General features: G+C 40.7%; 1 protein-coding gene across 3 annotated transcripts in view; it reads right to left on the bottom strand.

Moving 5' to 3' along the window:
- Positions 1-4,633: 4,633 nt before the first annotated feature.
- Positions 4,634-26,398, bottom strand: part of LOC133365142 (MAM and LDL-receptor class A domain-containing protein 1-like) — a 37,309-nt gene continuing 15,544 nt past the window's right edge. For all 3 annotated transcript variants that reach the window (XM_061586594.1, XM_061586596.1, XM_061586595.1), the window contains 2 exons: positions 9,098-9,217; positions 4,634-6,089 (listed from right to left, as the gene is read on the bottom strand). In XM_061586594.1, the coding sequence (XP_061442578.1) occupies positions 5,872-6,089; positions 9,098-9,217 (338 nt within the window). In that variant the 3' untranslated portion in view covers positions 4,634-5,871. The remainder of the gene's footprint in view (positions 6,090-9,097; positions 9,218-26,398) is intronic.

Here is a 26,398-nt window from a genome sequence, read left to right as displayed (position 1 = left end):
GAGCAGGCAGGTTTTCAAAAGAGTATATCTACCATTGACCATTGCCTAGTTTTACGACATCTGGCAGAGAAATACATGAGTGGCTCTAACAAGGGCCTTTCTGCCGCTTTTATGGACCTCAAGATGGCTTTCGACTCGTACCCTAGAGATCTATTATGGGCCAAACTGTCACAGACCTCAATAGATAAGCGACTTTTATATCTGATAAATTGCCTCTATCAGTGCACCTCGATCCGTGTCCGATGTGGGGCACATGATGGTCTTACTAAATCTATTCCTGTCAATGTAGGGGTGTGCCAAGGTTGTGTCCTGGCTCCCACCCTTTTTAATCTTTTTCTCAACGACCTGAGCAGCTACTGCCTTGCAGATAATCTCCATTCCCCGAAATTGGCAGAGGTGAGATGCCCCATACTGCTTTATGCAGATGACGCGGTCCTATTATCTTATTAGAAAGTTGGCCTTAAACGTCTCTTACGTGTTTTTACATTATATTGTAAAAAAAACCTACTTACCATCAATTATGCTAAATCAAAAATCATGATATTCTCACATAGGTTTTCAAAAGAGCCATGGAGTATAGAAGGTCAGAAGATTGAGCAGGTCAGGCAATATAGATATCTTGGAATTATATTCTCTTCTTCACTTTCCTGGTCTGCTCATATACAGGCTGCACTCTCATCTGCCAATAATACTTCTAAAGCTACCACCCGCTTCTATTACACCAGGGGTGGCCAATACATTCCGGCTGCCCTTCAAATATTTAAAGTAAAAATCCTCCCGCAGCTTTTATACGGCATCCCTATATGGGTATCGAGTTTCAGCACTAAAGCTGAGGCACAACTTTCATGCTTTTTGCACTCCATATTTGGGCTGCCACGCTGTGCATCTGCTGCGGGACTTCGACTCGAAGCGGGTTTTACATCAATTGAGTGTTCAGCCTGTCTCCTGGCCTTTAGATTTTGGACTAAAGTGGCCTATGCAGGACCCCCTCTAGGGTATTTACATCTTATATGGAGAGATTCCTTTATAAGTTCCTGGTCCAAAATTTTCAATGAGAAGATAAAGCATCTTGGCCTCTCATTGGATCTTCTGACTACTTGGGACTGGAAGGTAGCAAATCACATCATTGGCCAGCGGATTAGGGACATAGACCTGCAGTACTCAATGTCCGGTGCACGAACATCATGTTCACCGCTTTATTTTGGTCTGAGTTTCCTCTTCCCAAATCCTGCGGCCTACCTCAAAAAATTGACTCTATTGCAATATAGATTCTTGTTCACCAGAGCCAGATTTAACTGCCTCCAATCTGCGATTCTTGTTGGCCGTTTCCAGGGAATTCCCCAAGAAAGGCGTTTCTGTTTCTGTAAGCCGGGGGAGACTGAAACCATCGATCACGTTTTATTTGTCTGTGAGTTATACAAGGATGCTCGTATCAAACTGATCCTCCCAATTACTAAAACTTTCCCGGGTAGACCTATTGAGTGGCTATTGCATTACCTTATATCCGACAAGGATAAGGCCATTACTGAATCAGTCGCGAAGTTTCTTTGTGTAGCTCAGATTTTACGAAAAAGGAAACTCCATGCTAGTTCAAATTTTTAAACAAAGCATTATTGTTGATAATGTATTGAGTTTTAACTTGTTGGGATAATTGTTTAAATCACTTGTATTGTGGGTCATTGACTGCATAATAAAATTTGATTTGAATATTATTTATTTATTTATTAGATTTATATCCTGCCCTTCATCCCAATAGGAGCCCAAGTTGTCACTCCAGATGAATTGATTGGCAAGGCAGCAGAAATTTAAGGCAGTAGTACCCCTGGCTTTCTGACATTTTTGATCATGTGCAGCTCATTGACCTCTTCTTCACTTGACCCTGATTCAAACAGAAGTTCAGGGCTCTTCTTATCTACAGGACAAACAGAGCCAGGATGTGAATGTTTTCACAGCTTCCTGCTATTGGATATTCAACATTTGTTGATAGGAATGTTGTGATATTATTGCTTCTCAGTACGAGGCCTCAAGCTCCTGCAGTCATTCTTCCTGTGCAAACTATGGGCCCGCTGTGCTCTATCTTCCTCTCCTTCATGACAACTTAGGGTAGCCACTTATACATCACCAAAAAAATGACAGGTTTGCATATGCTAATTTACATAGGGAAATATGGAAATGTAGAGATAATCACTATAATTTAAATAGAAATACAATATATCTCACTGTAGCAGGGGCTGTTTCTGAATAGTCAAATATTCAATATCAAATATTCAATGTTAAGAGATAAATTCCTCTGCACTGAGGGCATAGGTTGACTAATACAATGGTGTTGTTATTAATAGGGGTCCCATCACTATTTGAATTTCCTTTTTTAGCAACTTGAGATCAAGCAGCTCATCTAGGAGAAAATATTAGATTTTATGCAAGCAGGTTTTCTAATCTCATTCATTTGTATGCATCTGTGTATCAAAAGCTCTTGTTAGAGAGTTATGCTTTGAGACGTCTATATCCTTGAAGTTCACTAGGTACAGGAGCTTGCATCTCATTTTAGAGCTGTCAGTAAAGTTTCCCTTGACAACAGTTACCACTTTAAAAAGACTAAGTTTACAGGTCAGTCTTTGATGAATGAATGCTATGCTAACCCATCTTGCATGCCCAAAGGGTAACACACTAGGCAGGATAACATGAGCTGGATTTGTAGGTGTCATAACAGAGCACTTCACACATTATAGCAGCCAAGAGGAGACCACTAACAAATGCTTCCACATAGTGAGAGCTCCCTACAGTGGATGTACATAAGACGCTCAGAACCCTGATTTGCCCTATCATATGGGGACTCCCAGAAGCTACCGTAGGAGTATGGAAATACTTTTTTGCATAGGGATAATTTACACAGCAAGTCAATTATGTTACTACGATGTGGAGGTCCTTGCAATGTGGAAGTGGTTCTCAGTACTACCATGTGAAGATATTAATGAAGAGATTCACTCATTGACTCAACTTAAAATGAGACAAAGAAATAATGCTCTTAGATACTGCAAACCAGTTAGATGGGAGTTTGAGGCTTATGCTATCCTCCACAGAATATGAACAATATGTCTATTGTCTAGTAAAGACAACCCAATGTGGTGCACTGGTTGGTTAGAGTGCTGGACTAAGATGAAGCAGACCCAGGTTCAAAGCTCATCTCCTTTCAGCATAATTTATCTCACAGCGGTGCTATAAAAAAGGCGATGGGGCAGTGTGCACTACCCTGGTCTTACTTAGAGAAAAGGTAGGATCAAAATGCAATAAATAAATGTTATTAACTTTATATAATCTGCATTAATTGGGTATTTCTTGACATTATTGTGCATGTTTAAGGGGGGTGTTTGATGCAGGAGAAGTTAAGCCAGCGCAAACAGGAATTGAGCAGGAAGAGCAAATAGTCTCTCATGCACTGTGGATTTTGAGAGGATATTTACTGAGACCTTTCATGGGTGCCATAGGAGGCGCTGGTGGACACATTTACACTCACAGTTGCCAGGCTGGTGACCCCTGGCATAAACAGTGGGGTATACTGGTAGAGATGGGGACAGTGGGCATTGCTTAGCTCTTCCTCTTCATATGATTAAAATCACATAGATGGTAACGTGTGAATAAGGCTCAAGACATTTTTTAATGGCAGCACCCTGTCAACATCCGGTACAGCCATGTGAAAATGTTGCATAGACCATCAGTAAATGAAAATACATTTTACATTTTTTGGTTACATTTTCGTCTTTTAAAACAAGGCCCCAAAGTGGCTTGTGCACAATACAGTCTTTTTCTAAGGTTGAACACTCAAGTGCCAGGAATTGAACATTACTAAGTTTCACACCATCTCATCTTAAATGTTCTCAGCCATCAATGAGCAAAGACTTTAATATAATCACTTACTGGGATGGCAGAAAAAATATTTATGTATTTCAGTAACTCAGATTTGGTAAAAGCAATCTAATCTGCAATAGTTGAATAATTAGCATTTTAGCATTTTAGCATGTGTTTTTAAATTGTTTTTTTAAAAATTAAATTGTGTTTTTAAATTGTTTTTTTTGTGTTTTAAAATTTGTATATTTGTTTTTAATGTTTTTAATTGCTGTAAACTGCCCAGAGAGCTTTGGCTATGGGGCAGTATATAAGTGTAATAAATAAATAAATAAATAAATAATCCTAAGGAGTTTTGTTTTGTTTGGGGCTTGTGTGTATGTGTAACAGAAAGAAAATATGTTTGCCAAATTCATCACCAAACCATAGGATACTCTCTGTTGGGTGCTTAACATTTTAACTGCATAGTTCATAATGCTGTGCTTATTCTGAAACTTTGTAATTGTCCAGTATATTTGCAAACTGCTAATGGGAAAGCAAAAATACCAATTATAACAGCAGGAGAACAAAGACATGGAAAATACTATAAACAGGTAATAGATCTCTTAATGTTAGGATAATTACATCAGCAAGTGGCTGCCATTCACTTCTTCAGTCCAAGGACTCCTTTGATGTATAACATTCATTTCAATAAAGTTCCCACTAGCACAAGTGCTATAAAACTCAAGAGTTTAACAACACAGAAAACAGAAATCACACACCTGGAAAAATATCAGTCAAGGTCAGAAAAAGAAGTTTATTACATCTATGAGTACATTAAAAAAAGACTCACAAATATTCTAGAATAAAATTTGCTTCATGAATACAGTTGTCTAGACATAGCATCGTGATTTAATGATGTACTTCCTATTTATGGGGGAGGGGACTCGAACAGAATTAGGAAAACAACCATTTTCTTTGCCAATTTGAATCTTAGCACAAGGCTTTTTTGAGATTGGCATGTGACATTGACAGGTTTTTTGCAGTTGAGCCATAAAAGTGATCTCTGCTATCCATTTATTCTTGGAATAAACAAAAGGAAAAGTAATGCTTTGGGTATGAACTATAAGAGGGAGACTAAACTAATTCAATACTATGGGGTACCTTCCAGAAATTATTAAGATCTCATTTCTATGCATCTTATACTTCTCGGACCTTAAAGTGCTTAAACAGTTGCTTTAAGGTCATACATTGAACTTTATATGAACGTATAAAAGCTCTCCTATACTGAATGTGACCACTGAACCTGAATAGCTGGGTATTGTCTACTCTGACTGACAGTGACTTTCCAAGGACTTTCCCAAGGAAAGTCTCTATGTAAAGAATGTGCTCTACTAATCTGCTATATCTGTTCAAAGTTTGTTACTGTGCTATTTACTTTAATAATGGTACACAAGTTCTTTCATGATAAACATATCCAATCATAGTAGCTCCTAAATATATAAAGATTATGGATATCAGTCAGGGAAACAAATTCTACGAGGCTAATTCCTCTCTCCACTTTGAGCCCTCCACCTTTCACACTACCACAACCCGCTGCTATTACTCTATGGCATAATAAGGAGTAAGGGAGCAAGAATTCCACTCAAGGAGTTTGGACAAGACAAGCCCCTACAATGGATTTTCAGACGGGGGGGGGAAACAAACTTACTCACATATCCTTTTCAAAGCTAACCCAAGGCTGTTCAGCCACTGCTGCAGCTCTTCTCAGGAGTCCCAAGTTGCAGAAGGTCTCTCTAGGTTCTATTCCGTGCATCTGGCTCTAGAAATTACGGTCACATCCACACCATACCTTTAAAAAATATTTAGAGCACATGGCTTCCCTCAAAGTATCCTGTGAACTGTAGTTTCTTAAGGGTGCTAGGAATTATAGCTCTGTGAAGAGTAAACTACAGTTTCCAGAATTATTTGGGGGAAGCCACATGCTTTAAAAGTATGGTATGGATGTGACTATGCAGTTTTTCATTCTAAATTCATGCAGGTTCTTCTTTATATTTGCAAAGTAACTGCCACAAATTTCACATCAGCTGACAAATGAATATTTAATTCAGTTTTATTACCGTTAGTGTCATTGTCTCTATCTTTCAGAAGAATGGATTTTAAGCCACAATCATGTAATTCTTTCACAGGGACCCAGGAAACTTGTTCTGCAGATTCATCAGAATTCCAGTCACACATGTGAATCTTAAAATTGCAGATCTGCTGAACTGAATGAAAGAAACAATGTTTTGTTACCTCTTAAGCTAATTGAATATATTCTACCTTTATTATTGGGAAATCATTGTTCAATTCATTATACTCTTTTTCCTTGTCCTCCTGCATATAGAAGACATTCAATGGGATCCAAGCACATACCAGAACTTTAATCCACTTTAATTGTGCAAACCTAAAGTGTCACCCTAGTGCAACAAATTTTGTAGTTTGAAAAATAACGATGAAATGAACTGATATGTGCAGGATGAACAAATCATTAATGGGAAGATATGCAAATGACCTGCAAGCGACGCACGATGTATGAAGGATGAAGGCTCATTGTCATATAATCACCTTGAAAACAAATCAGAATGAATGCTCAGAAAAGACAGATATACAGGGCCGGATTAAGCTGAGGAGGACCCCTAGGCTGATTGGTGTTTGGGGGGCCCTTCTCCCTACCTTTCCACTTTTTTTTGCGCAGGTTTGCCATCAATCAAGATGGTGGCCGAGGTTTCCCTAAGGGGCTGAAGCCTCTGCCGCCATCTTGGTTGATGGCAGCAATGCGTGCGTGTAGAATGGATGCGTGCCATCAACCAAGATGGTGGCAGAGGCTTCAGCCCCTTAGGAAAACCTTGGCTGCCATCTTGACTGATGGCAAACTGCAAAAAACAGCGGAGAAAAAGGTAAGTGAAGCGGGGGGATGGCGGGCAGTTCGGAAGCTCTTGTCCCGCAATAATTTTTTTAGCTTATGCACAGGCCCCCAAGAGCTCTGGGCCCCTAGGCTTCAGCCTACTAAGCCTAATGGATAATCCGGCCCTGCTGATATAGACTAAACACTGTAAACTTTGTGCAAGCAAATCAGGATGAATAAACAGCCATCTGGAGGAGCCCTCAAATAAGAATTCTTGCCATAAGATAAATAGCAGTACAGTCTTTTTACCCTTTCCATGACTGCAGCCAATCAGATGAGAAAGAACTCATGTCAGGTCTAAGAAGAGGCTAAGATAACATAAGCAGGAAAACAGATGGCTAATATGAACAAGTAACAATTAGTTTTTGACATCAGGGATGGATAAAAGATCTATTTTAAAAGGATTTATGCACAGAATTTGGTGGTTCTAACCCAATGGAGCATTGCTCACATTGGGCTGCCTCTTAGATCCAGTGCCCACTTATGTCTGAGCTCCTTGTATTTGCTCAGGGTTGTTTTTTTAGAGGCTGTCATCAGGGTTTTTTTAAAAAGCAAAACTATGCACAAAAATACAAGTAATATACATATAAAAGAGTCAAGCTTCATATTGTACTGCAGGATAATTTTATAGGTATATAAAAATTGTAATTTTATACAGTTATATTTATTGTTATAGGCATCTGTTTATGTTCTGGTTATTTTAGGAAACCTGGAGTGTATGTGTGTAAAATATAACTGTGTAAGGAGCTGTCGACAGGTGTCTTCTGTCTTCAGCCCTCTCTGGCCTCATCATAGCCAAGCACAAACAGAGCTGAGCTGGAAATTGGCTGGAGTGGTAACTGGTAGTGGCTGGTGGCTTGGGAGCATTGGATTGGTTCTGCTACAGCGCCACACCATGCCAAGCTCCAAGCTGCCATGTCCCACCCCTCTCAGTAACTGGCAGCGACACACAATATTGGGAAGTCAGCAGAGCAACACAGCCCCACCCCACAGCCTCACTGGCGACTACTGATGGTGACAGGATGGGGATGGGAGGGTCATCCCCACCCTTATCAATAGATAAAAGATTCAGGCAAACAGCAAGAAGCAGAACAGCAGCCATATAACTGGGAAGCTCCACAGCCTACAAAGGCTAGTATCTGGAAGCCTTTACCACCCCAGGGAAGGAAAGCTAAACATAGGAGATAAGTATTCTGGACTCTGAGGTGAAAGAAATCAGGCAGAGACTGTGAGTGACAGAATTCCACAGCTCTGTAGAAGGAACGAAGGGAGGAGAATAAGAAAGTAAACTTTAGAACTGTCTAATTAAATTATAAATTGATTGTACAATTAAACAAAGTGATCAGCCAATATTATTTGAAATGTAAGTTCCTGATGACGAAAAGAGACTGGGACCTCCTGTAGGGGTAACGGCCTCACCAGGTCTCTAAAACCCTGAGGCCGACTTAGAGTTCTGAAGGAATCTAGGTTGCTGGACTTCTCTTAAAGAAGGTAAACTGTAACACCGTATGATATCATAAGCATAATAATGTGTAGAACATGCAAGAATTGTAATTTTAGCAGCACTGCTGCAGGCAGAGAGACTCACTTCTTGTTGAGATTAATACAGAAATTAGGGGAAAAACCTGTGCAGAAAAGTTTGACATTGACATTTTTAGAAAATTCCACCCTTAGTCAACACTTCGACAAAAGTAGAGGAAAGTAAATTAACTTCTTCAACTTGGACTGTCTATTTTGTCTCTCAATTTTCCTTCCCCACTTGAGCCAGGATAGCAGAGAAGATGAAGTTAAGAAATCCAGTACTAGAGGCATTAAATAGTCTTGGAGCACAGAATTACTGAAGTGAAGCAGATGTCTGATCAGCTTCTTGGGTAGGATATTGCTGGAAGCCCATGCACTCAGCAGGCGGTTGGACTTGATGGCCTTATAGGCCCTGCCAATTCTGCAATTCTATGATTCTGTATCACAACAGAGTATACATTGTTGTAACATAAAAGAAGCAACACCAAGGTCTAAATAGTTCACATACAACTCCTTCGTTTTACACCAACCATTTCTGCTTTTCCTCTTTCTTTATGGTTCTTCTTCTTTCACATTTTAAATATCTTGACTTCCGTGCCAAGATTTTGTATACCTCAGGTGCTGTTTACAGAAGTCACCCATCACTTCAGAGAGTTTACAGAGGGCATCCTTGTCAGTTCAGAAGGCCCTGATCATGTCAAAGAACTATTATAGAGTTAAATAATAAATTCTATTTCTCCCCAGTTTTATAAATAAATAAATAAATTTAATTTAATTTAATAAAAAGTTATAGTCAACAAATCTTACAACAGAATCCTCTATGTGTAGCATTGAAAGGGATACTGGATGCATTACTGAAGTGCTCTTTATCTGGAACATGGCTTTCATTACAAGTATGGCATCTCTCCTTACACAAAGAAGTATTATCTGCAGAGAGAAAAACCAAAACTTGAAGAATGTAAGTTAAAAGGCTACACACCAACCTAGCAAAAACATTATGACAGTAGCTATAGCTGAAGGAGAAAATATTCGTGATAAATACTGTGATTCATGGCAACAATTGTCACACACAAAATTAAAATGTAAAAGTTGTCTCATGCTTGCATTTCCCAAGGTCCAAACTAAATATAAAATGTGATGGGAAGTGAATCTTTTTCTGAACTTTTAAAAACAAAAAATACCCTGAAGTGGTGTGAGTCTAATCACAGGCATGGCAGGGGGAAGGGTTGCTGATCTGTTTCCTTCTGGCCACTTCCCTGCTCAAAATCCCCCCAGCTGATGTTCTTCCAACTAGGGTGAATTTGGGGGGGGGAATAGAAATAGTGAAATGAGTTAAGGAACCCTTTCCCACTGCCATTCCTTTACTCCAATTCACACTGAAAAGCCAGTATCTGAAAATAAAGCTTTTCTATGGCATTTTAGCAGTTCCAGTCCTCCTGAAACCACTTGGTCTAAAACAGATCTTTATGTTTCAATATAGCTACTTCAGGATAAATGCTTTCTGAAGCATTTATTCAGATGCTTATTGATCAAGAAATTTATTGTTTACCACTGCTGGAAATCAGGTATCTTTATTTCACCACATGTTCCCATCAGTCTGTTCTCACCAGCTGCATACCACACGTGGTGTCCAGCTTCCAATAGCAAGCGAGGGAGGAAATGGGCAACCAGACCACAACTGCCTCATTACTCTTATAGCATCAGGAGGCTGATAGGGATGGTATGCAGATTGCAAAGTATCGAGAAAAAGTAGACACCTTCAGAAAAAAGTATGTGGCAATGTTTCAAATATTAGACGGAAATATTCTGACTTTAGTCTAACAAACTTTGACACAAAGTCATTCCATGAGGACATACACAAGAGAAAGGATACATTCAAATGAATTGGTCTTGCTCTGGGAATTGACCATTCTCATTAAAGATACATTGATGATTGTTCTGCTCTAAATGTTGCAAAAAGCCATTGCAAAAGTGCCAAGTATCATATTAAGAACGCCCTCCTTGGTTAGCAACCAAACTTTGAACATAACTAAGTAGCATTGCTTTCCAACTAAAATCAAATAATATGCTGGACATTTTTAGGTCATGCATTTAGGAAACTGACAGAGATCTATGAAGTGATAACAGGGTGTCAGGAACTATGAATGTTAAAGGAAAGACTTAGCAACACAGCAGTAACCAAGGAAAAACCCAGCTCCTTAAGAGTTTCACTTGAGAGGAAGAAACAGAACTAGTTTTCACCCTCTGGGGCAAGAATGTAGGTGAAAGAACAAATATTCCATGTATTGGAATGTACATCAATATGAAGCTCATATTCATTTTTCCATGTTCATAAGCTAAAGACATAAGGGTACTGTCTAGAACCCCATGGAAGGGAGGTATCTTGGGTATGAGTGGAAATAAAGCCAGCAGACAAAGGGTTAAGCACCCCTTCCCTTCCACAATTTCTCCACTCAACATGGCAGCCTCTAATGGCTGCTGCTTTTCATTTTAAAAAAGTCAGGGCTTTGTTATATGCATTTATGTGCAATGTGCACGGAGGCATTTCAAGGAAAATGAAGACGGAGCTTCACTCCATAGCATCCAACTGCCCACCTTTTTACAAAGATTTTTAAAAGGAAAGAAAAAGGGATGTGCAGCAATGAGCATCAGACCCAGTATTCCCATGCCAGATGCTGACACTGGGACTGTTTGCTACTCCATCACTGCCCTCATCATTTGCCGCTGTCTTTGGTAGATGTTCGAACCCCCAAGCTGCAGAACCTCAGAGTAGGCCCTGATGTCTGGCCTGAATAGCACCACTGATTTATTGGTGGCTTTGCACTTGCAAAAAGCACTCCCACACACACAAGGCAGGGCTCCTGCCTTTATTTCATTTATTTATTTGTTTGATTATTTGATTTATATCCCGCCCTTCCTCCCAGCAGGAGTCCAGGACAGCAAACAAAAGCACTAAAAACACATTAAAACATCATAAAAGCAGACCTTAAAATACATTAAAACAAAACAACATTTAAAACATTTTTTTAAAAAAGCTTTAAAAACATCTTAAATAAAAAGATTTTAAAAAATTGTTTAGAAAAAAAGGTTTAAAAAATACATTAAAAAGCAATTCCAACACAGATGCAGATGGAACTCCATACCCACTGCAGTCCCTCGTGACCCACAACAAGCAGCTTTTGAGGGGTGGGAGACCCTAGAGGAGACCTTAACAAACTACAATTCCCAGGATTGTTTGAGGGAAGTCATGGCTGTTTAAAGTGGCCTGATACTGCTTTAAATGTATAGTGCAGCTGTGCCCTTACTTATAAAGCCTGCAACCCACTTGGATAAGCGTCATGACTCACAGGTTGGGAAACAGCACTGAAGGCTGCAGTAAGTAGGGGCAATTGGCAAGACTGGGTCCCCTCGCCTTATGGAAGCAGAAGTGCTTTCCACTACTGGAAAGCCACCATGCACACAGCTTAAGGAGAAGAATTTTCCTTCTCTTTCTAATTTCACAAACTCCTTGATAATAAATACCATGCATTGCTCTATTATAAAATTAATGTTTACAACTGGTGAAGCCAGGGAAGAAAAATGAGATAAATGATCAATAAATCATTTTAAATGAGAATTGCTTGAGAAATAAATCAGGGTTAGTAACGGGGTGTTTATAATAGGTCTATAACAATATTTTCACATGATTAGAGCAGTTTTCTTGCAATCCTTACAGTTGCAAGCATTGTCCTTTCTGGGCTACGTGGCTAAGCACTGAGTGGCTACAGTAGTCAAGTTACATTTTTCTCTTCTCAATTTCTACTCAATTTTAATTTTACTGATATGCAAGAATCAGTGTGTCATTTCCTATCTCTAAGCACACTGAGAAAAGATGAACTTGTTATGCATGCTAAACACTTTGAACTACAATCTATACACAGAGGAATAAAACGTAAAGAGGCCTGGTTTAGTGAAAAGTCAACAAGGACCAAGCTTAATTACTTTCTCCTGCACTACTACAAAATGGACACACTTTTGAAAAGTAGGGCTCACTTTGATATTTTGCTTAGGAGTGCTGAGAGAATAGGCTTTTCATAAGTTTTGATTCAGATGACAAAATCTGCAGCCTCAATGAAGGAAAGCCTTTCATGAAACAGCTATGCAAAAATCAAAGTATTTTGTCCATGTTCTGGACACTAATCATAATTCAGAGCAAATTTTATGCGTGGATACAGTGATGTCGCTCAATTGATGGTAAAGCTTCCATCAGCAGACCAGGGGAAAAAGTAGGGTTGTCAAGTCTCTGCTTTTTGACTGGAGACTCTGGTTATTTGAGGTTCTCTCCGGGTCTCTAGGTGAGTCATCTTAATCTCCAGACTCTCAGATTTCTTTAAAAAAAAAAATTTTTTTTAGGTGGTCTGGTTCATGAGATATACACCAAAACATCAGCTGTTGCCCCGTAACTCATCTTAAATTTGCTCATAGCTGGCTGCTGTAATGCTGCCCTTTCAGGTTTGTAGCCAATAAGTAAAGTCAAGGTTGTGATTGACAAGGCATTACTTAGACCCATTGCAAGGTCAGAAAATGGTTGTTTTTCCTGCATATCTAAAAATCTCATAAATTAAGTAAGTATATAGCTTTCAGTCTTTTTCCCTCTTGTGTGGAAAAGTCAAACAAGTTTAAATTTTCCTGAGCTGTTGAAGAGGGCAATGTTTTGAAAACCTACCCAATATGAAGCTTTAATCCTATACTCACTCTTCTGGTAGTAAAGCTGCAATGCTAATCCCGCATACCTGAAGTAAAGCCCATTAAATTCAATAGGACTTACTTTTGTAGACATGGTTAGGATTGTGCTTTAAATTATTGGGACTTTTGAGTGAACATAGTGAACATCTTTCTCTCCCCCACCAATCCTATTTTTAAAGCAATTGGGCAGGATTTAGGTGTCACTACTTTTATTTATTATGTAGGAAATTAATACTGATTTTATTTATTTTTTTAAAAAAATGTTCTGCAATGATCAACTGGTTTTGACACTAAATTATTATATGGGGTGTATGTACTTTTACATCTCCAGTGTATGTGTATATATGGAGTCTTTCCAACAACCCTGTGAGGTAGGCTTGCCAACTAAAACCAAGGCAGCTCACAATAAGTAATAAATCCCTTTGAAATCCAATAACCATAAAGACAAGTATAAACAGTTGCAAAACAGTTTAAAGTGGCATGATTCTGAATTTTGGGTTGGGTGAGTTCTGTGCACACTTCTCTGTTTGAGTAAGCCCCATTGAATACATTGGGACTTGCTTCTGAGTAAACAAATATAGGATTGCTGTATAAATATTATTTACACAACCTGTAAAGATAAACATATTTGATAGTCATGCTTATATAAATATTTCATCATACTATGTCCTGATAAGTATCTCATTTCACACTATGGTTGTACAGTATTATTTCCTCTACATTTTCAGTGTGTCCTTCCTTGGAGTGGTCATGGTTCCCCTCTGTTGTTTTCATCCTGAGGCGCAGATTAGGCTGAGACATAGTGAGTAGCCCATGTTCATCCAGTAAACTTTACGGCTCACTTCCATTTTAAAAAATTAATTAAAATGATTTACATGCAGGCAACATTTATTAAGTATAACCAGATAATATGTTTAAAGTACATCCAACTTACATTTAAAGCATGTCTGCCACTAAAGAATCCTGGGAAGTGTAGTTTCCCCCTCACAGTTATAGCTCCCACCACCCTTAACAAACTATAGCTCCTATGATTCTGTGGTGGGATTCACGTACTTCAAACGTGTTGAATGTGCTTTAAGTGAATGGTGTGTATCTGCCCTAGGTATGATGCGCATTCATTACTGAATTGAAAAGAAAGATTTTAGAAGATACTTTTTTTTTGAACAGGGGAAGGTGGTATACCAAATTCTTCCAAGCTACACAGGAAGTGGATTGGACTGTGAAAGACCAACCCAAATGGTGTTTGCATTTTGACAACTTTGTAGGGCAGTACAATATCTGAGAGAGGAGGTCAGGTCTCCTGCTCCCCTGGTGCATTCACTATAGCTGCCCAATTTCCCTGCTTTTTAAAGTTTGATAAAAATATCTGTTGGCTATAGGTACATTCTTAAACTGCAAGGTTTTTTGCCTATTAGTGAATAAGATATTTAGTCTGTACAGTTAGGAAACCCTCCCAATCTCCTGCCAGTTGATTTTAACTTTTAAAAAAACTTAGCTAGGCTCAAATTGCAGGATGAGATATTATTGGAGAATAAATTATTGGCTATAGGCCTCAGCCTGAAATTTGTGAAGCAGCTGTGGAAGATGGGGAGAAGCTGAAAGAAGCAACAAGAAAGATTGCAGGCAGGGAGGGCATACACTGAAGAGGCTTAAACAGAGGAATATGAGAAATTGCTACAGTATTGTGATAGGAAGGAACCAGATATGAGACTAATTATCTGGAGAGAAGCAAATTAGGATGAGTAGGCCTAGAAGAGAATCTGAAGGGTCCTTGAAAAAGAACAGTAGCTGGAGTGGGAAATGGCTGATACACAGAGCAGACAGCATTTCCATAAAAGCCATGTCTTTCAGATGTGACACATCACAGCAATTTCACATTTCTGATATTTTATAATCTGGCTCACATATACATGTTTCCATCATTCACTGACTATAGTATCAAGATACAGCTGTTGGCGATCACTCGTGGCCGAGTAAGATTGTCTTCCAAGATAATTTGGTTGGAAGACGCCTGTGCGTGAATTTGTTTTATGTGGGGAGATTGGCGCAGGACGATCAACACACAATATTGACAGAAAAAGACTTTGATCCAATGGCATGGGTACCACTATGATTGGAAGTCTTTTATCTGCTGCAGCCTTCATCCACCTTCACAGCCGTTGTAACATACACATTGTTATCCTCTGCCTGTTCTGCCGTTGAGGACATTCTTGGATCGTTCTTTGTCTGGTTCCTCTCCCTCGACCTTACCGCCATGGGTGACCCTGCTGGGCAGGCCCGCCCTTAGCATGTGCAGGGCCCGGGGCAAAAGCATAGTTGGGGGCCCCTCTCACACACACACACACACACACACACACACACACACACACACACACACACACACACACACACACACACACACACACACTCACTCTATATATATAGAGAGATTTTATTTACGAATATATGTAATGACAATATGTACATATCATCTTCATTATTCCCTTTAGAAAATAGTGACTGGTGCCCCTGTTTTGACAGATGTGAGAATAAGGCTAAGAGAAAGTGACTTTGCTAAAGTATAATTTCTTGGCTGAGCTGGGGTTTGCACCGGGATTTCCCATATTCAAATAAAATACTTTTCAGTAGCACATACTTTTCAGTAGAGCACAGTGATGCTTTATCCTCACATCTCATAATATTGGTAAGTTTTGCCTATAGAATTGTCACTAGAATTTCAAGAACCTGGTGTCAATTTTGTTCCTATTGATATATTAACTGCATTAGAAACATCAGATTTAGCAAGAACATCTAAGCCAGCAGAAAGTTCTTTTTGAAACATTTTGTTTCTGTGATTTCTTTTTCTCCAAACTGAAAGTCAAATATTTGTATTCAAATAATAAGATAGTGAAACAAATGGTTGCAGTTTCTTACTTTTTAAGTGAGATGGACTGATTATACAGCACGGTGATGCACAGTGCTAGCATGAAACACATCTAAGAACAGCTAAGTAATCTGAGCGGTGGCAGCAGCTTGCAATTTTAGCGGCTGGGAGCTGCCGCGGCTACTTTTTACATGCAGCTCCTATTTGCAGCCTCAAGCTCCAGACGGCAGCGGCTGCTCGTATTTTCAGCTGCGGTCTCCCAGTCAGGCCGCTAAAAATATGAGTGCCGCCGCCTGAGAGTAACGGAGCTGGCAGCAAAGGGGCGAAATGGTTGCAAGGAGAGCCGCGGCCGTGGACTCCCAGCAAGGCTTGTCTCACTGGAGACGTGTGAGCCCAAACAGGGGAACGGCAGCCACCGGAGCCCCCAACAAAGTGCCGGAGCCCCCAACAAAGGGGCTGAGGAGGGGGGAAGTGAAAAAAAAACACCACCAAGCACGGGGCCCCCCCAAAGCACAGGGCTGGGGGCAACTGCCCCACTTCCCGGTGCCTAGGGGCGGCTCTGCTGCTGGGAGCACATGACTCCCAACAGCATCGCTCACAGGGTTTATTGGAACATGGAAGCCCACTCACCACTACAAAGTGACGATCCAGCACCCTGGCGATGACCAGCCTGTTGCCGGTCATCACAACTAGTGGCATAAATAGAACCTTCACATTACTGTGTGTGTGTGGAAGTATGCGGTGTGTGTGGAAGAATGCTGTGTTTGAGAGAGTCTGTATGCTGTTGCAGCTGTGGCCACTTGCTCCAATTACTCCACAACTCTGCCATCCTGTGTCTTCCCTGCTCCAGGTATATAAAGAAGAGGGACTGCCTGAGGCAGCACCTCGGTGCGCGCCTTGCCAGCGCGCACAATGCGATGCTAAGTGCGCACTCAGCGTCGCACTTGGAGTCGCCTTGAGGTCACCTGGAGAAGAAGATCATGGAAGATTCCTTGTTCTTATTGTTTTGTTTGGTTGTATTTTGTTATTTTTAATGCTGGTTAGGTGTTATTTCATTGTTTAGTTTTTTAGATCTGTTGTTGTTTTTGTATCATTTTGCTTTGTACATCGCCTAGAGTGGCTGGATGGTCAACCAGATAGGCGATTAACAAATTCAATAAATAAATAAATACTGTATGTTATCCCAGACAATGCTTTTCAAGAGGGGCTAACACGTTCGACTGAGTCATCAAATACTAATCCATAGTTAGATGAATACAAGCATAAATGAGTCCTAGGCAGATATTAAACTGCTTTACACAGAGTCAGACCAGTGGTCCATTCAGCTCAGTATTGTCCACACTGAGTGGTGGTGGCTCTCCAGAGTTTCAGGGCAGGCCCTTTGCATGCAGAGCATAAATCTATCACTGAGCTATAGAGAAAAAAGGATAAGGCCAACAGAATTGTGAGCCACTATAATCTGAAAACAGTTGAAAGAAAAAGCTAAAAAGGGGGAAAATCTACTTTGAGTTCTACAATGCCTAGATTAGAGCTGAAATTAGTATGTTTAAATATTCAAAAACTAATAATTTTTCCATTTTTAAAACAAAATTTCAAATTTAGTCACTTTATTCGTTTCACAAATGAATTCAAGTACTCTTTACTTATTTTATCTCTTGAATGCTTTGGCAGGCACAATAAGCTATCAGCAATTACACATTGTCAAGCATTGTATGCTGCTTACATGTCAGTTTCAACCAAATACTAAATACTATATGTTAGCTCAATATTCTAAATTATTCAATACTATTACATGACAGCTATTAAGCATATCTAAATACCACCAAAGCTATCAAATACTGTCAAAAAGGCATTATATGACAACTGTAACATTCCACTAATCCTCAACTGTCAGATAATGAAACTAATATCACAAATATTCAGCAAATAATCTGGAGAATACACATTACCAAACATTCACGCAGGAGAATTTTCAGGACAAATTTAGGATGCAAACTCATTCTCACTCAGCATTAATGAACTCAAATGGGTTGTGGTAGGGACCAAGAGCATACTATTCTATGATTCTATGATATCAGGAGTCATACCAAAGACTCATTTTGCAAAGCATATCAAGCAAGATTTGGGAAACGATTAAATTTTCAAGATAGTCTAGAACAGCAAGACAGAGGATGTTTGGTCTAAGAGTAGAGCTTCTGTTTAAAATCCAAATATGTTACAATTTCATACTGAGGGAATTAAATATCTACTTCAGCCCTTTCGTACTTTGTATACACTTTCTTCCTGAAACAGATTGGTCACTTTAAAACTCTTTGAAACAAGATACTAGGTTTTCTAAAAGAATATTGTCAATAGAATGAGTAGACAGTTCTTCACACCCTTGCAGTGCTATGAAATTACAAGCTACACACCTGCCAAAATTCCTTCTTCCATGCAGGGATTAAAGATATGAAAGGAGACTCTTGCCCTCTGTTGCAACCATTCACTCTTGCAATTGCATCTATTCAACCTAGCAGCAACCAGTCTGAAACTTATTTTCTGAGGACCGCCTGACAATTGACTTTTTCATACTCAGGCCTAAAGTACAAAACACCAGTGGCACCTTAGAGTGCCTTTGTGTATTATTTGTGAAAAAGAACCAACTACACTTCAGTACTCAAAAGGGATGTGCAGCCTTATAGCACATGAATGCAACCTTCACAATAGATGCAGCACTTAAACAAAGGTCCCACTTTATACTACAACTGCATGTGTGTATGGAAAAACTTGCCACAGAATGCCAATCCCCATGCTGAGCAACTGCTATGTGCAGCCTGGCTCTACATCCATAACAAAGAAAAGACTACTTAGATTCAGAGACTTAATTTTAAATCTTAATAAAAAATTAGAGGGGGCGGAGTTTAATATGTTTAATTTAGTTCCTAGAACTCTTAAGAGGCACTGATGAGAAACTATTACATATAAGCATAAATATACATTGATTATAATATATATTGCTAAACATATCATGTGAAATAAATATTACACTACTGCCAAATTCCTAGGATGTTCTAGATTTAAATTTGCTCTATGATGCAACATCACTGCTCAATATCCTAAAAGATGTAGGAGACTGCATGTGTACCAAAGAAACAAGTTTCTCCTTTAATATCAGGAGACTTTGGTTGTTTTGGGCTCCTGTGCACAGAACTGTTTGCAGAAGCTCAGATAAATTTAGCTTCTGCATTCCAGAATATAACGTGAATCACCTCAATAAAATCAACTGATGGGCCCCCAGTGCTGCAATGTAAGACACAACTTGAGGTCATCTTTGAACTCTGCAATTCCAAGGGCATAAATGTGCTTGGCAAATCTCCCAGTAATTCTTTGTAGATTTTAGATGTTGTCTTGCACTCCACGTAGCTGCCAGTAATCCCAAATTATTTTAAGACAGACAGTTATTTGGGGTCACATATTTAGGGCAATAAAACCCCTGCCTTGTGCCCCTGACATTCTTTTTTATTCACTGCAGTCTCTAGGAGGTCAACATCAATGGACAAGGGGTGTAAGGCAGATGTTTTATTGGGATGACATCAGAGGTTAGCATTGTCAGGCATCTACGAAGGCCCACGCAGAGTAAGGGGTCCACTCCCAATCTCTGAAGCCTCCTAAGCCTGCTCCTTACTATGGCTGCTTGTTCACCTGTCATCTCTGAGGAAGCAAACAAGCAGTAACAGAAGCAGCAAGCCTCCCCTCTCTTTACTCTCTTGTTCTGGGCAATAGGGTGTGGATTGGGTACAGGAGGACAGGGCAAGCAAATGTGCAGTAGCAACAGTGATGAGGAGGAAGTGAGGCTACTCGGGGTGAGGAGGAGAGGCCCTGGGGGCATCTTACTCAAAAGACATCCAAAACCTGGATCTGAGACTACTAACAAGAAAAAAATCACAAACAATATTTGCCTGACATAAATTTAGGAGGCCAGAAAGTATTCTAAAAAGAAACATCTGGTTGAGGTTTGGTGTGTAAGAACATAAGAAGAGCCTGCTGGATCAGGCCAATGGTCCATCTAGTCCAGTATCCTGTTCTCACAGTGGCTAACCAGATGCCCACGGGAAGCCCACAAGCAGGACCTGAGTGCAAAAGCCACTCTCCCCTCCTGTGGCTACAGGCAACTGGTTTTCAGAAGCATGCTGCCTCTGACTATGGTGAAAGAGCACAGTCATCATGGCCAGTAGCCACTGATAGCCTTTTCCTCCATGAATTTGTCTAATCTTCTTTTAAAACCATCCAAGTTGGTGGCCAACACTGCCTCCTGTGGGAGCGAATTCTATAATTTAACTACACATTGCATGAAGTACTTTCTTTTGTCTGTCCCGAATCTTCTAACATTCAGCTTTATTGAATGCTCATGGGCTGTAGCGTTTTTAGAGAGGGAGAAAAACTTTTCTCTACCTACGTTTTCCATGCCATGCCTAACTTTATACACGTCTATCATGTTGCTTCTGGCTTGCCTTTTCTCGAAACTAAAAAGCCCCAAATGCTGCAACCTTTCCTCCACCCCATGATCATTCTGGTTGCCCTTTTCAGAACCTTTCCCAACTCTACAATATCCTTTTTGAGGCGAGACAACCAGAACTATCCACAGTATTCCAAATGCGGCCGCACCATAGATTTATACAACAGCATTATGATATTTATTTATTTATTTATTTATTTAATTAAGCTTATATACCGCCCGACTAGCAACAGCTCTCTGGGCGGTGAACATTAAAAATACAATAAAAATAACACAAAACTGTACACAAAACTGTACAGTCTAAAATCAAAATATAATAATTTACAATTAACAGGAATTAAAATGCCTCAGAGAAGAGAAAGGTTTTAACCTGGCGCCGAAAAGATGATAGTGTCGGCGCCAGGCGCACCTCCTCGGGGAGACCATTCCATAGTTCGGGGGCCGATATTAGCAGTTTTATTTTCAATAACGTTCCTAATGATCCCTAGCATGGAATTTGCCTTTTTCACGGCTGCTGCATGAAGTATCTTCAACATCTTCATCGAGCTATCCACTACCCCCCAAGGTATCATTCCTGGTCAGTCACCAGTAGTTCAAACCCCATGAGAGTGTATGTGAAATTAAGATTTCTTTGCTCCACTATGCATAACTTTAACTTGTTTACATTGAATTTCATTTGCCATTTTACTGCCCATTCACTCAGTTTGGAGTGGTCCTTTTGAGCGCCTCGTAATCCCTTTTTGTTTTAACAACTCTGAACAATTTTGTATCATCAGCAAACTTGGCCACCTCACTGCTCACACCTAATTCTTTTAATGTACTTTAAGATCGGTTTTTATGATGTTTTAAAGTGTTTTCGTGCTTTGTTTGCCGCCCTGGACTCCTGCTGGGAGGAAGGGCGGGATATAAATTAAATAAATAATAATAAATAATTCTAGATCAGCCTTTCCCAGCCAGTGTGCCTCCAGATGTTGTTGGACCACAACTCCCATCAGCCTCAGCCAGCATTGCCAATGGTCAGGAAAGATGGGAATTGTGGTCCAACAACATCTGGAGGCACACTGGTTGGGAAAGGCTGTTCTAATGAACAAATTAAAAAAACACAGGTCCCAATACCGATCCTTGAGGGACTCCACTTTCTTCAGCCCTCCATTGGGAGAACTGTCCATTTATTCCTACTCTCTGCTTTCTGCTTCTTAACCAATTCCTTATCCACAAGAGGACCTCTCCTCTTATTCCATGACTACTAAGCTTACTCAGTAGTCTTTGGTGAGGTACCTTGTCGAAAGCTTTTTGAAAGTCTAAATACAAAATGTCCGCTGGATACCCTCTATCTATATGCTTGTTGACGCTCTCAAAGAATTCTAATAAGTTAGTGAGACAGGACTTTCCTTTGCAGAAGCCATGCAGGCTCTCCTTCAGCAGGACTTGTTCTTCTCTATGCTTGGTTAATTTGCCCTTAATAATACTTTCTACCAGTTTTCCCAGGACAGACGTTAAGCTAACCTGCCTGTAATTTCCGGGATCCCCCCCCCCCCCGAGATCCCTTTTTAAAGATCAACATTACATTGGCAATTTTCCAGTCCTCAGGTATGGAGGCAGATCTGAGGGACAAGTTACATATCTTTGGTAGAAGATCAGCAATTTCACATTTAAGATGTGAAATGTGGGCTTCTGATTGGCCACTGTGAGAACAGGATTGAACACTGTGAGAACAGCACCAGTTAGACCTCATCTTGAGTGCTTCAGACATCACACTTTAAGAAGGATGGAGACAAACTGGAACAGGTTCATAACAGGGCAACAAGGGGACTGGAAACAAAGCCCTATGAGGAGACACTGAAAGAACTGAGCATGTTTAGCCTTGAGAAGAGAAGACTGAGGGGAGATATGATAGCAATCTTCAAGTACCTGAAAGTTGTCAAACGAGGGCAGGGATCTCTTCTTGATCTTCCCAGAGTGCAGAACATGAAATAATGGGCTCAACTTACAGGATGCCAGATTTCGACTGAACATCAGGAAAAACTTGTTTGAGCGGTACAATGATGGAACCAATTACCTAGGCAGGTGGTGGGCTCTCCAACACTTGAGACATTCAAGAGGCATCTGGACAGCCATCTGTCAGGTATGCTTTAAGCTGGATTCCTGCACTGAGCAGGGGGCTGGACTTGATGGCTTTATAGGCCCCTTCCAACTCTACTATTCTATGAGTTTGAGAATTCTCAGATGGATGCCATTTGGACCCCGGAAATTTATCAGTTTTTATTCTGTTAGAACTTAGTCTCATCACCATTATTTGCCTTAGTTCCTTAGACTCACTTTCTGCAAATGTTAGTTCAGGTTCAAGGATCTGCCTATATCCTCTACTGTGAAGATAGATGCAAAAAATTCATTTAGCTTCTCTGCAATATCCTTATACTGCTTTAACACACCTTTGACTCCCTTGACGTCCAAGGGTCCAATCACCTCCTTAGACAGTCTCCTGCTTTGAATGCATTTAAAGAATGTTTTGTTCTTGGTTTTTATGTTCTTAGCAATGTGCTCCTCAAATTCTTTTTTAGCATCCCTTATTGTCTTTTTGCATTTGTTTTGCCAGTTTGTATTCCTTGTTTATTTTCCTCATTCAGACAAGACCTCCATTTTTTGAAGGAAGCCTTCTTGCCTCTAAGAGCTTCTTTGACTCTGCTCGTTGGCCATGCTGGCATCCTTTTGGCCCTGGTGGTACCTTTCCTGATCTGCGGTATATACTACAGTTGAGCTTCTAATATTGTGTTTTTAAACAACTCCCAGGTATTTTGGAGTGATTTGACCCTCTGGATTTTGTCTTTCAACTTTCTTTTTACCAATCCTCTCATTTTTGAGAAGTTCCCTCTTTTGAAGTCAAATGCGACTGTGTTGGATTTTCTTGGCAATTGGCTATTTACATGAATGTTTAATTTAATAGCACTATGTTCACTATTTCCGATTGGCTTGACAACACTTACATCTTGCACTAGGTCCTAGGTGCCACTTAAGATTAAGATCAGGGTCTCCATCCCTCTGGTCGGTTCCATGACCAACTGTTCCAGGTCATAGTCACTTAGGATATCTAGAAATTTTGCTTCTTTATCGTAACTGGAACACATATGTAGCTAGTCCATGTCAGGGTAGTTGAAGTCACCCATTACTGCATTTTCTAGTTTGGATGCTTCCTTGGTTTCACTTCTCATCTCAAGATTTCCCTCAGCATTTTGATTGAGGGGACAACAGAATGTCCCCAGAACTAAGTTACTCTTGGGGTGCGGTATCACCACCCACAATGATTCTGTGGAGGAGCCTGCCTCTTCTGGGGTTTCTAGCTTGCTGGATTCAATGCCCTCTTTCAAGTATAGAGTGACACCACCTCCAATACAACCTCCCCTGTCCTTCCAATATAGTTTATATTCAGGGATAACTGTGCCCTGCCCCACTGATTTTCTCCTTTTCACCAAGTTTCCGTTATGCTCACTATGTCAATGCTGTCCTCTAAGACCAAGCACTCCAGTTCTCCCTTCCTGACTCAAAGGCTTCTAGCATTAGCATACAGACACTTGTATACAGTGTCACTCTTCAAGTGTCTTTGGCACTTTTGGTTTGGGCTGTGGTAATTATACCTTTCTGAATTGCTACCCTGTGCCTCTGCACTCACAATGCCTAGTTCTAGGCTTATTCCATTTAAATTTTCATCTTTTTTTTGTCTTTATCCCAGGGGGAGATTTATTCCGAACCAGAGCCTCCTCAGCTCCTGTCAGCTTTCCCCCCTCAATTAGCTGCTCTGCCATTTTTTGATTTTAAGTGCCAGCAATCTGGTTCCATTCTGGTTCAAGTGGAGCCCATCCCTTTTGTACAGGTCTGGCTTGTCCCAAAATGTTCCCCAGTGCCTAATGAATCCAAACCCCTCCTCCAGACACCTGTATCTCATCTACTCATTGAAACTACAAAGCTGTGCCTGGCTGGCTGGCCCTGTGCGTGGAACCGATAACATTTCAGAGAAAGCCACCTTGGAGGTCCTGGCTTTCAGCATCCTACCTAGCAACCTAAATTTTGCTTCCAGGACCTCACGGCTGCATTTCCCCATTGTTATTGGCGCCAACATGCACCATGACCACTGACTCCTCCCCAGCACTATCTACCAAGCTATCTAAATGATGGGTGATATCTGCAGCCTTTGCACCAGGCAGGCAAATCACCCCAAGGTCTGCACACCCATCACACACCTCACTATCTATGCTCCTGATGATCAGATTGCCCAGTATAACGTTCCTCCACCCCCTGGAGAAGTGTCCTTGGCGTGAGAGGATAGCTGCTCGCCCCCCAAGAAATGGGTCCCTTCTAAGGGGTCATTTCCCTCTTCCTTAAATAGACATTCTCCTTTCACAAGGCCCCCATTCTCCATGATAGCAGGAGAGCTATCATTTATGGAGTGAGACACAGCTATAATGTCCCTCAAGGCCTCATCCACAAAGTTCTCTGCCGCTCTCAGCTTCTTCAGGTCAGTCACCTTGGCCTCAAGGAAACGAACTTGTTCCAGGAGAGCCAGGAGCTCATTGCACCAAGGGCAAACCCATGACTTCAGTCCAAGCAGTAGATCAGCCTTGTCCAACCTTTGGGCCACAGATGTTGCTGGACTGCAACTCCCATCAGCCCCAGCCAGCATGGCCAATGGTCAGGAATTATGGGAACTGTAGTCCAGCAACATCTGTGGCCCAAAGGTTGGACAAGGCTGCAGTAGATAGTCATATATGTTACAGACAGTGCAGAACACCGGAAAGCCCCCATACCCCTGCTGGCTTCCTACCTGCATAATTATTTTTGTAGTTTATTGAGTTAAATTATTGAAAGCTAAGGTTCTGTTCAGGTCAAGGGACATAGAAGCAGAATGGGGTGCCCTGCCCTCCTTGCTCTGCTGCCAAATGTGCTCTGCTGCTTAATTTTCCTTGACACTTTGTCAGCTAGGGCCTTGACACTTCATCAGCTGGGGGCTCCTTCTAGCTCATGAAGAAGGTTCCCTCGCTAGGGTGTTCTAAATTTATATGCGAGGCTGGTTCCTACTGTGCTAGCCAATGAATTCAGAGGGTGTAGTTTAAATCCCTGCTCTTAGTCAGTTTAGCCCCCTGGGATTGAGGGATGCAGCAAAGTGCACCAAGTGAGTACATTAGGTGAGACTGATAGCTCGATAATACACTGATTTACTCTTTGGGGGTTAACTCAGCCTGCCTTCCCGAGAGAGAGTCCTGTTTAAAAACTTTTACTAACGATGCTAAGAAAAGCTAACTAGCTTTGACTTTATTTTTATTTTACTTGCTGACAACTTTTATCAATGTAAGTTCCCCTATAGTTTTAAGTGGTGCCTTGCACTCTAGCCTGGACAAGCTAGCCTAGCTTTTAGCTGCTTTTAATCTAAACAGGAGGCTGGAACCTCCAAGTGAGTCTTTTTTTCACCTAGAACACCCTAAACTTTTTTAACCTATGAAACAGAGCTTGTTCGGTGTGCATGTGTTTAAGGAAGGCTAACCCTCCCCTTTTTAAAATTGAAAGCTAAAAGAATGCATCCTTACTGAAAGCTAGCAAACATCCTTCAGCAACTGAGACATCATCAATAGCAATAGTTTAGCTTGGTTTACTGTGCCCCTCAAGCTTTCCTACTAGGGTAGTGTTGAAAACTAGGTTTCTATAGGCTTCCTACCTCTAGAATTTGGCTCCTAAGTTATAAGCTCTCTCAGGATTTGGCTCCTAGCTCACATGTACATGTATGGTTCCAGATGTATTAGAATTCTGCAGTCTCTGCTGCCCTTCACCAGCGTCAAGACTATGTGGTTTTGCCTGCAAGTCAACATTTAGGCAGATCTGCAATGACACACGAACAGTCAGATTCTCCCTGTGGCATCTGTTGCGCACTAAAGGTTCATCACAAGCTAAGATCAGCTAAGATCAGTCATGCAAGTAAACTCAAAATAGATGCCTCAAGTCCTTGGTTTATTAGTATCTGCCTTACATTTCTGCCCTG

The sequence above is a fragment of the Rhineura floridana genome, chromosome 10, assembly GCF_030035675.1.
Source record: "Rhineura floridana isolate rRhiFlo1 chromosome 10, rRhiFlo1.hap2, whole genome shotgun sequence".
Taxonomy (NCBI): domain Eukaryota; kingdom Metazoa; phylum Chordata; class Lepidosauria; order Squamata; family Rhineuridae; genus Rhineura; species Rhineura floridana.
This window is presented reverse-complemented; position numbering and strand designations above follow the sequence as displayed.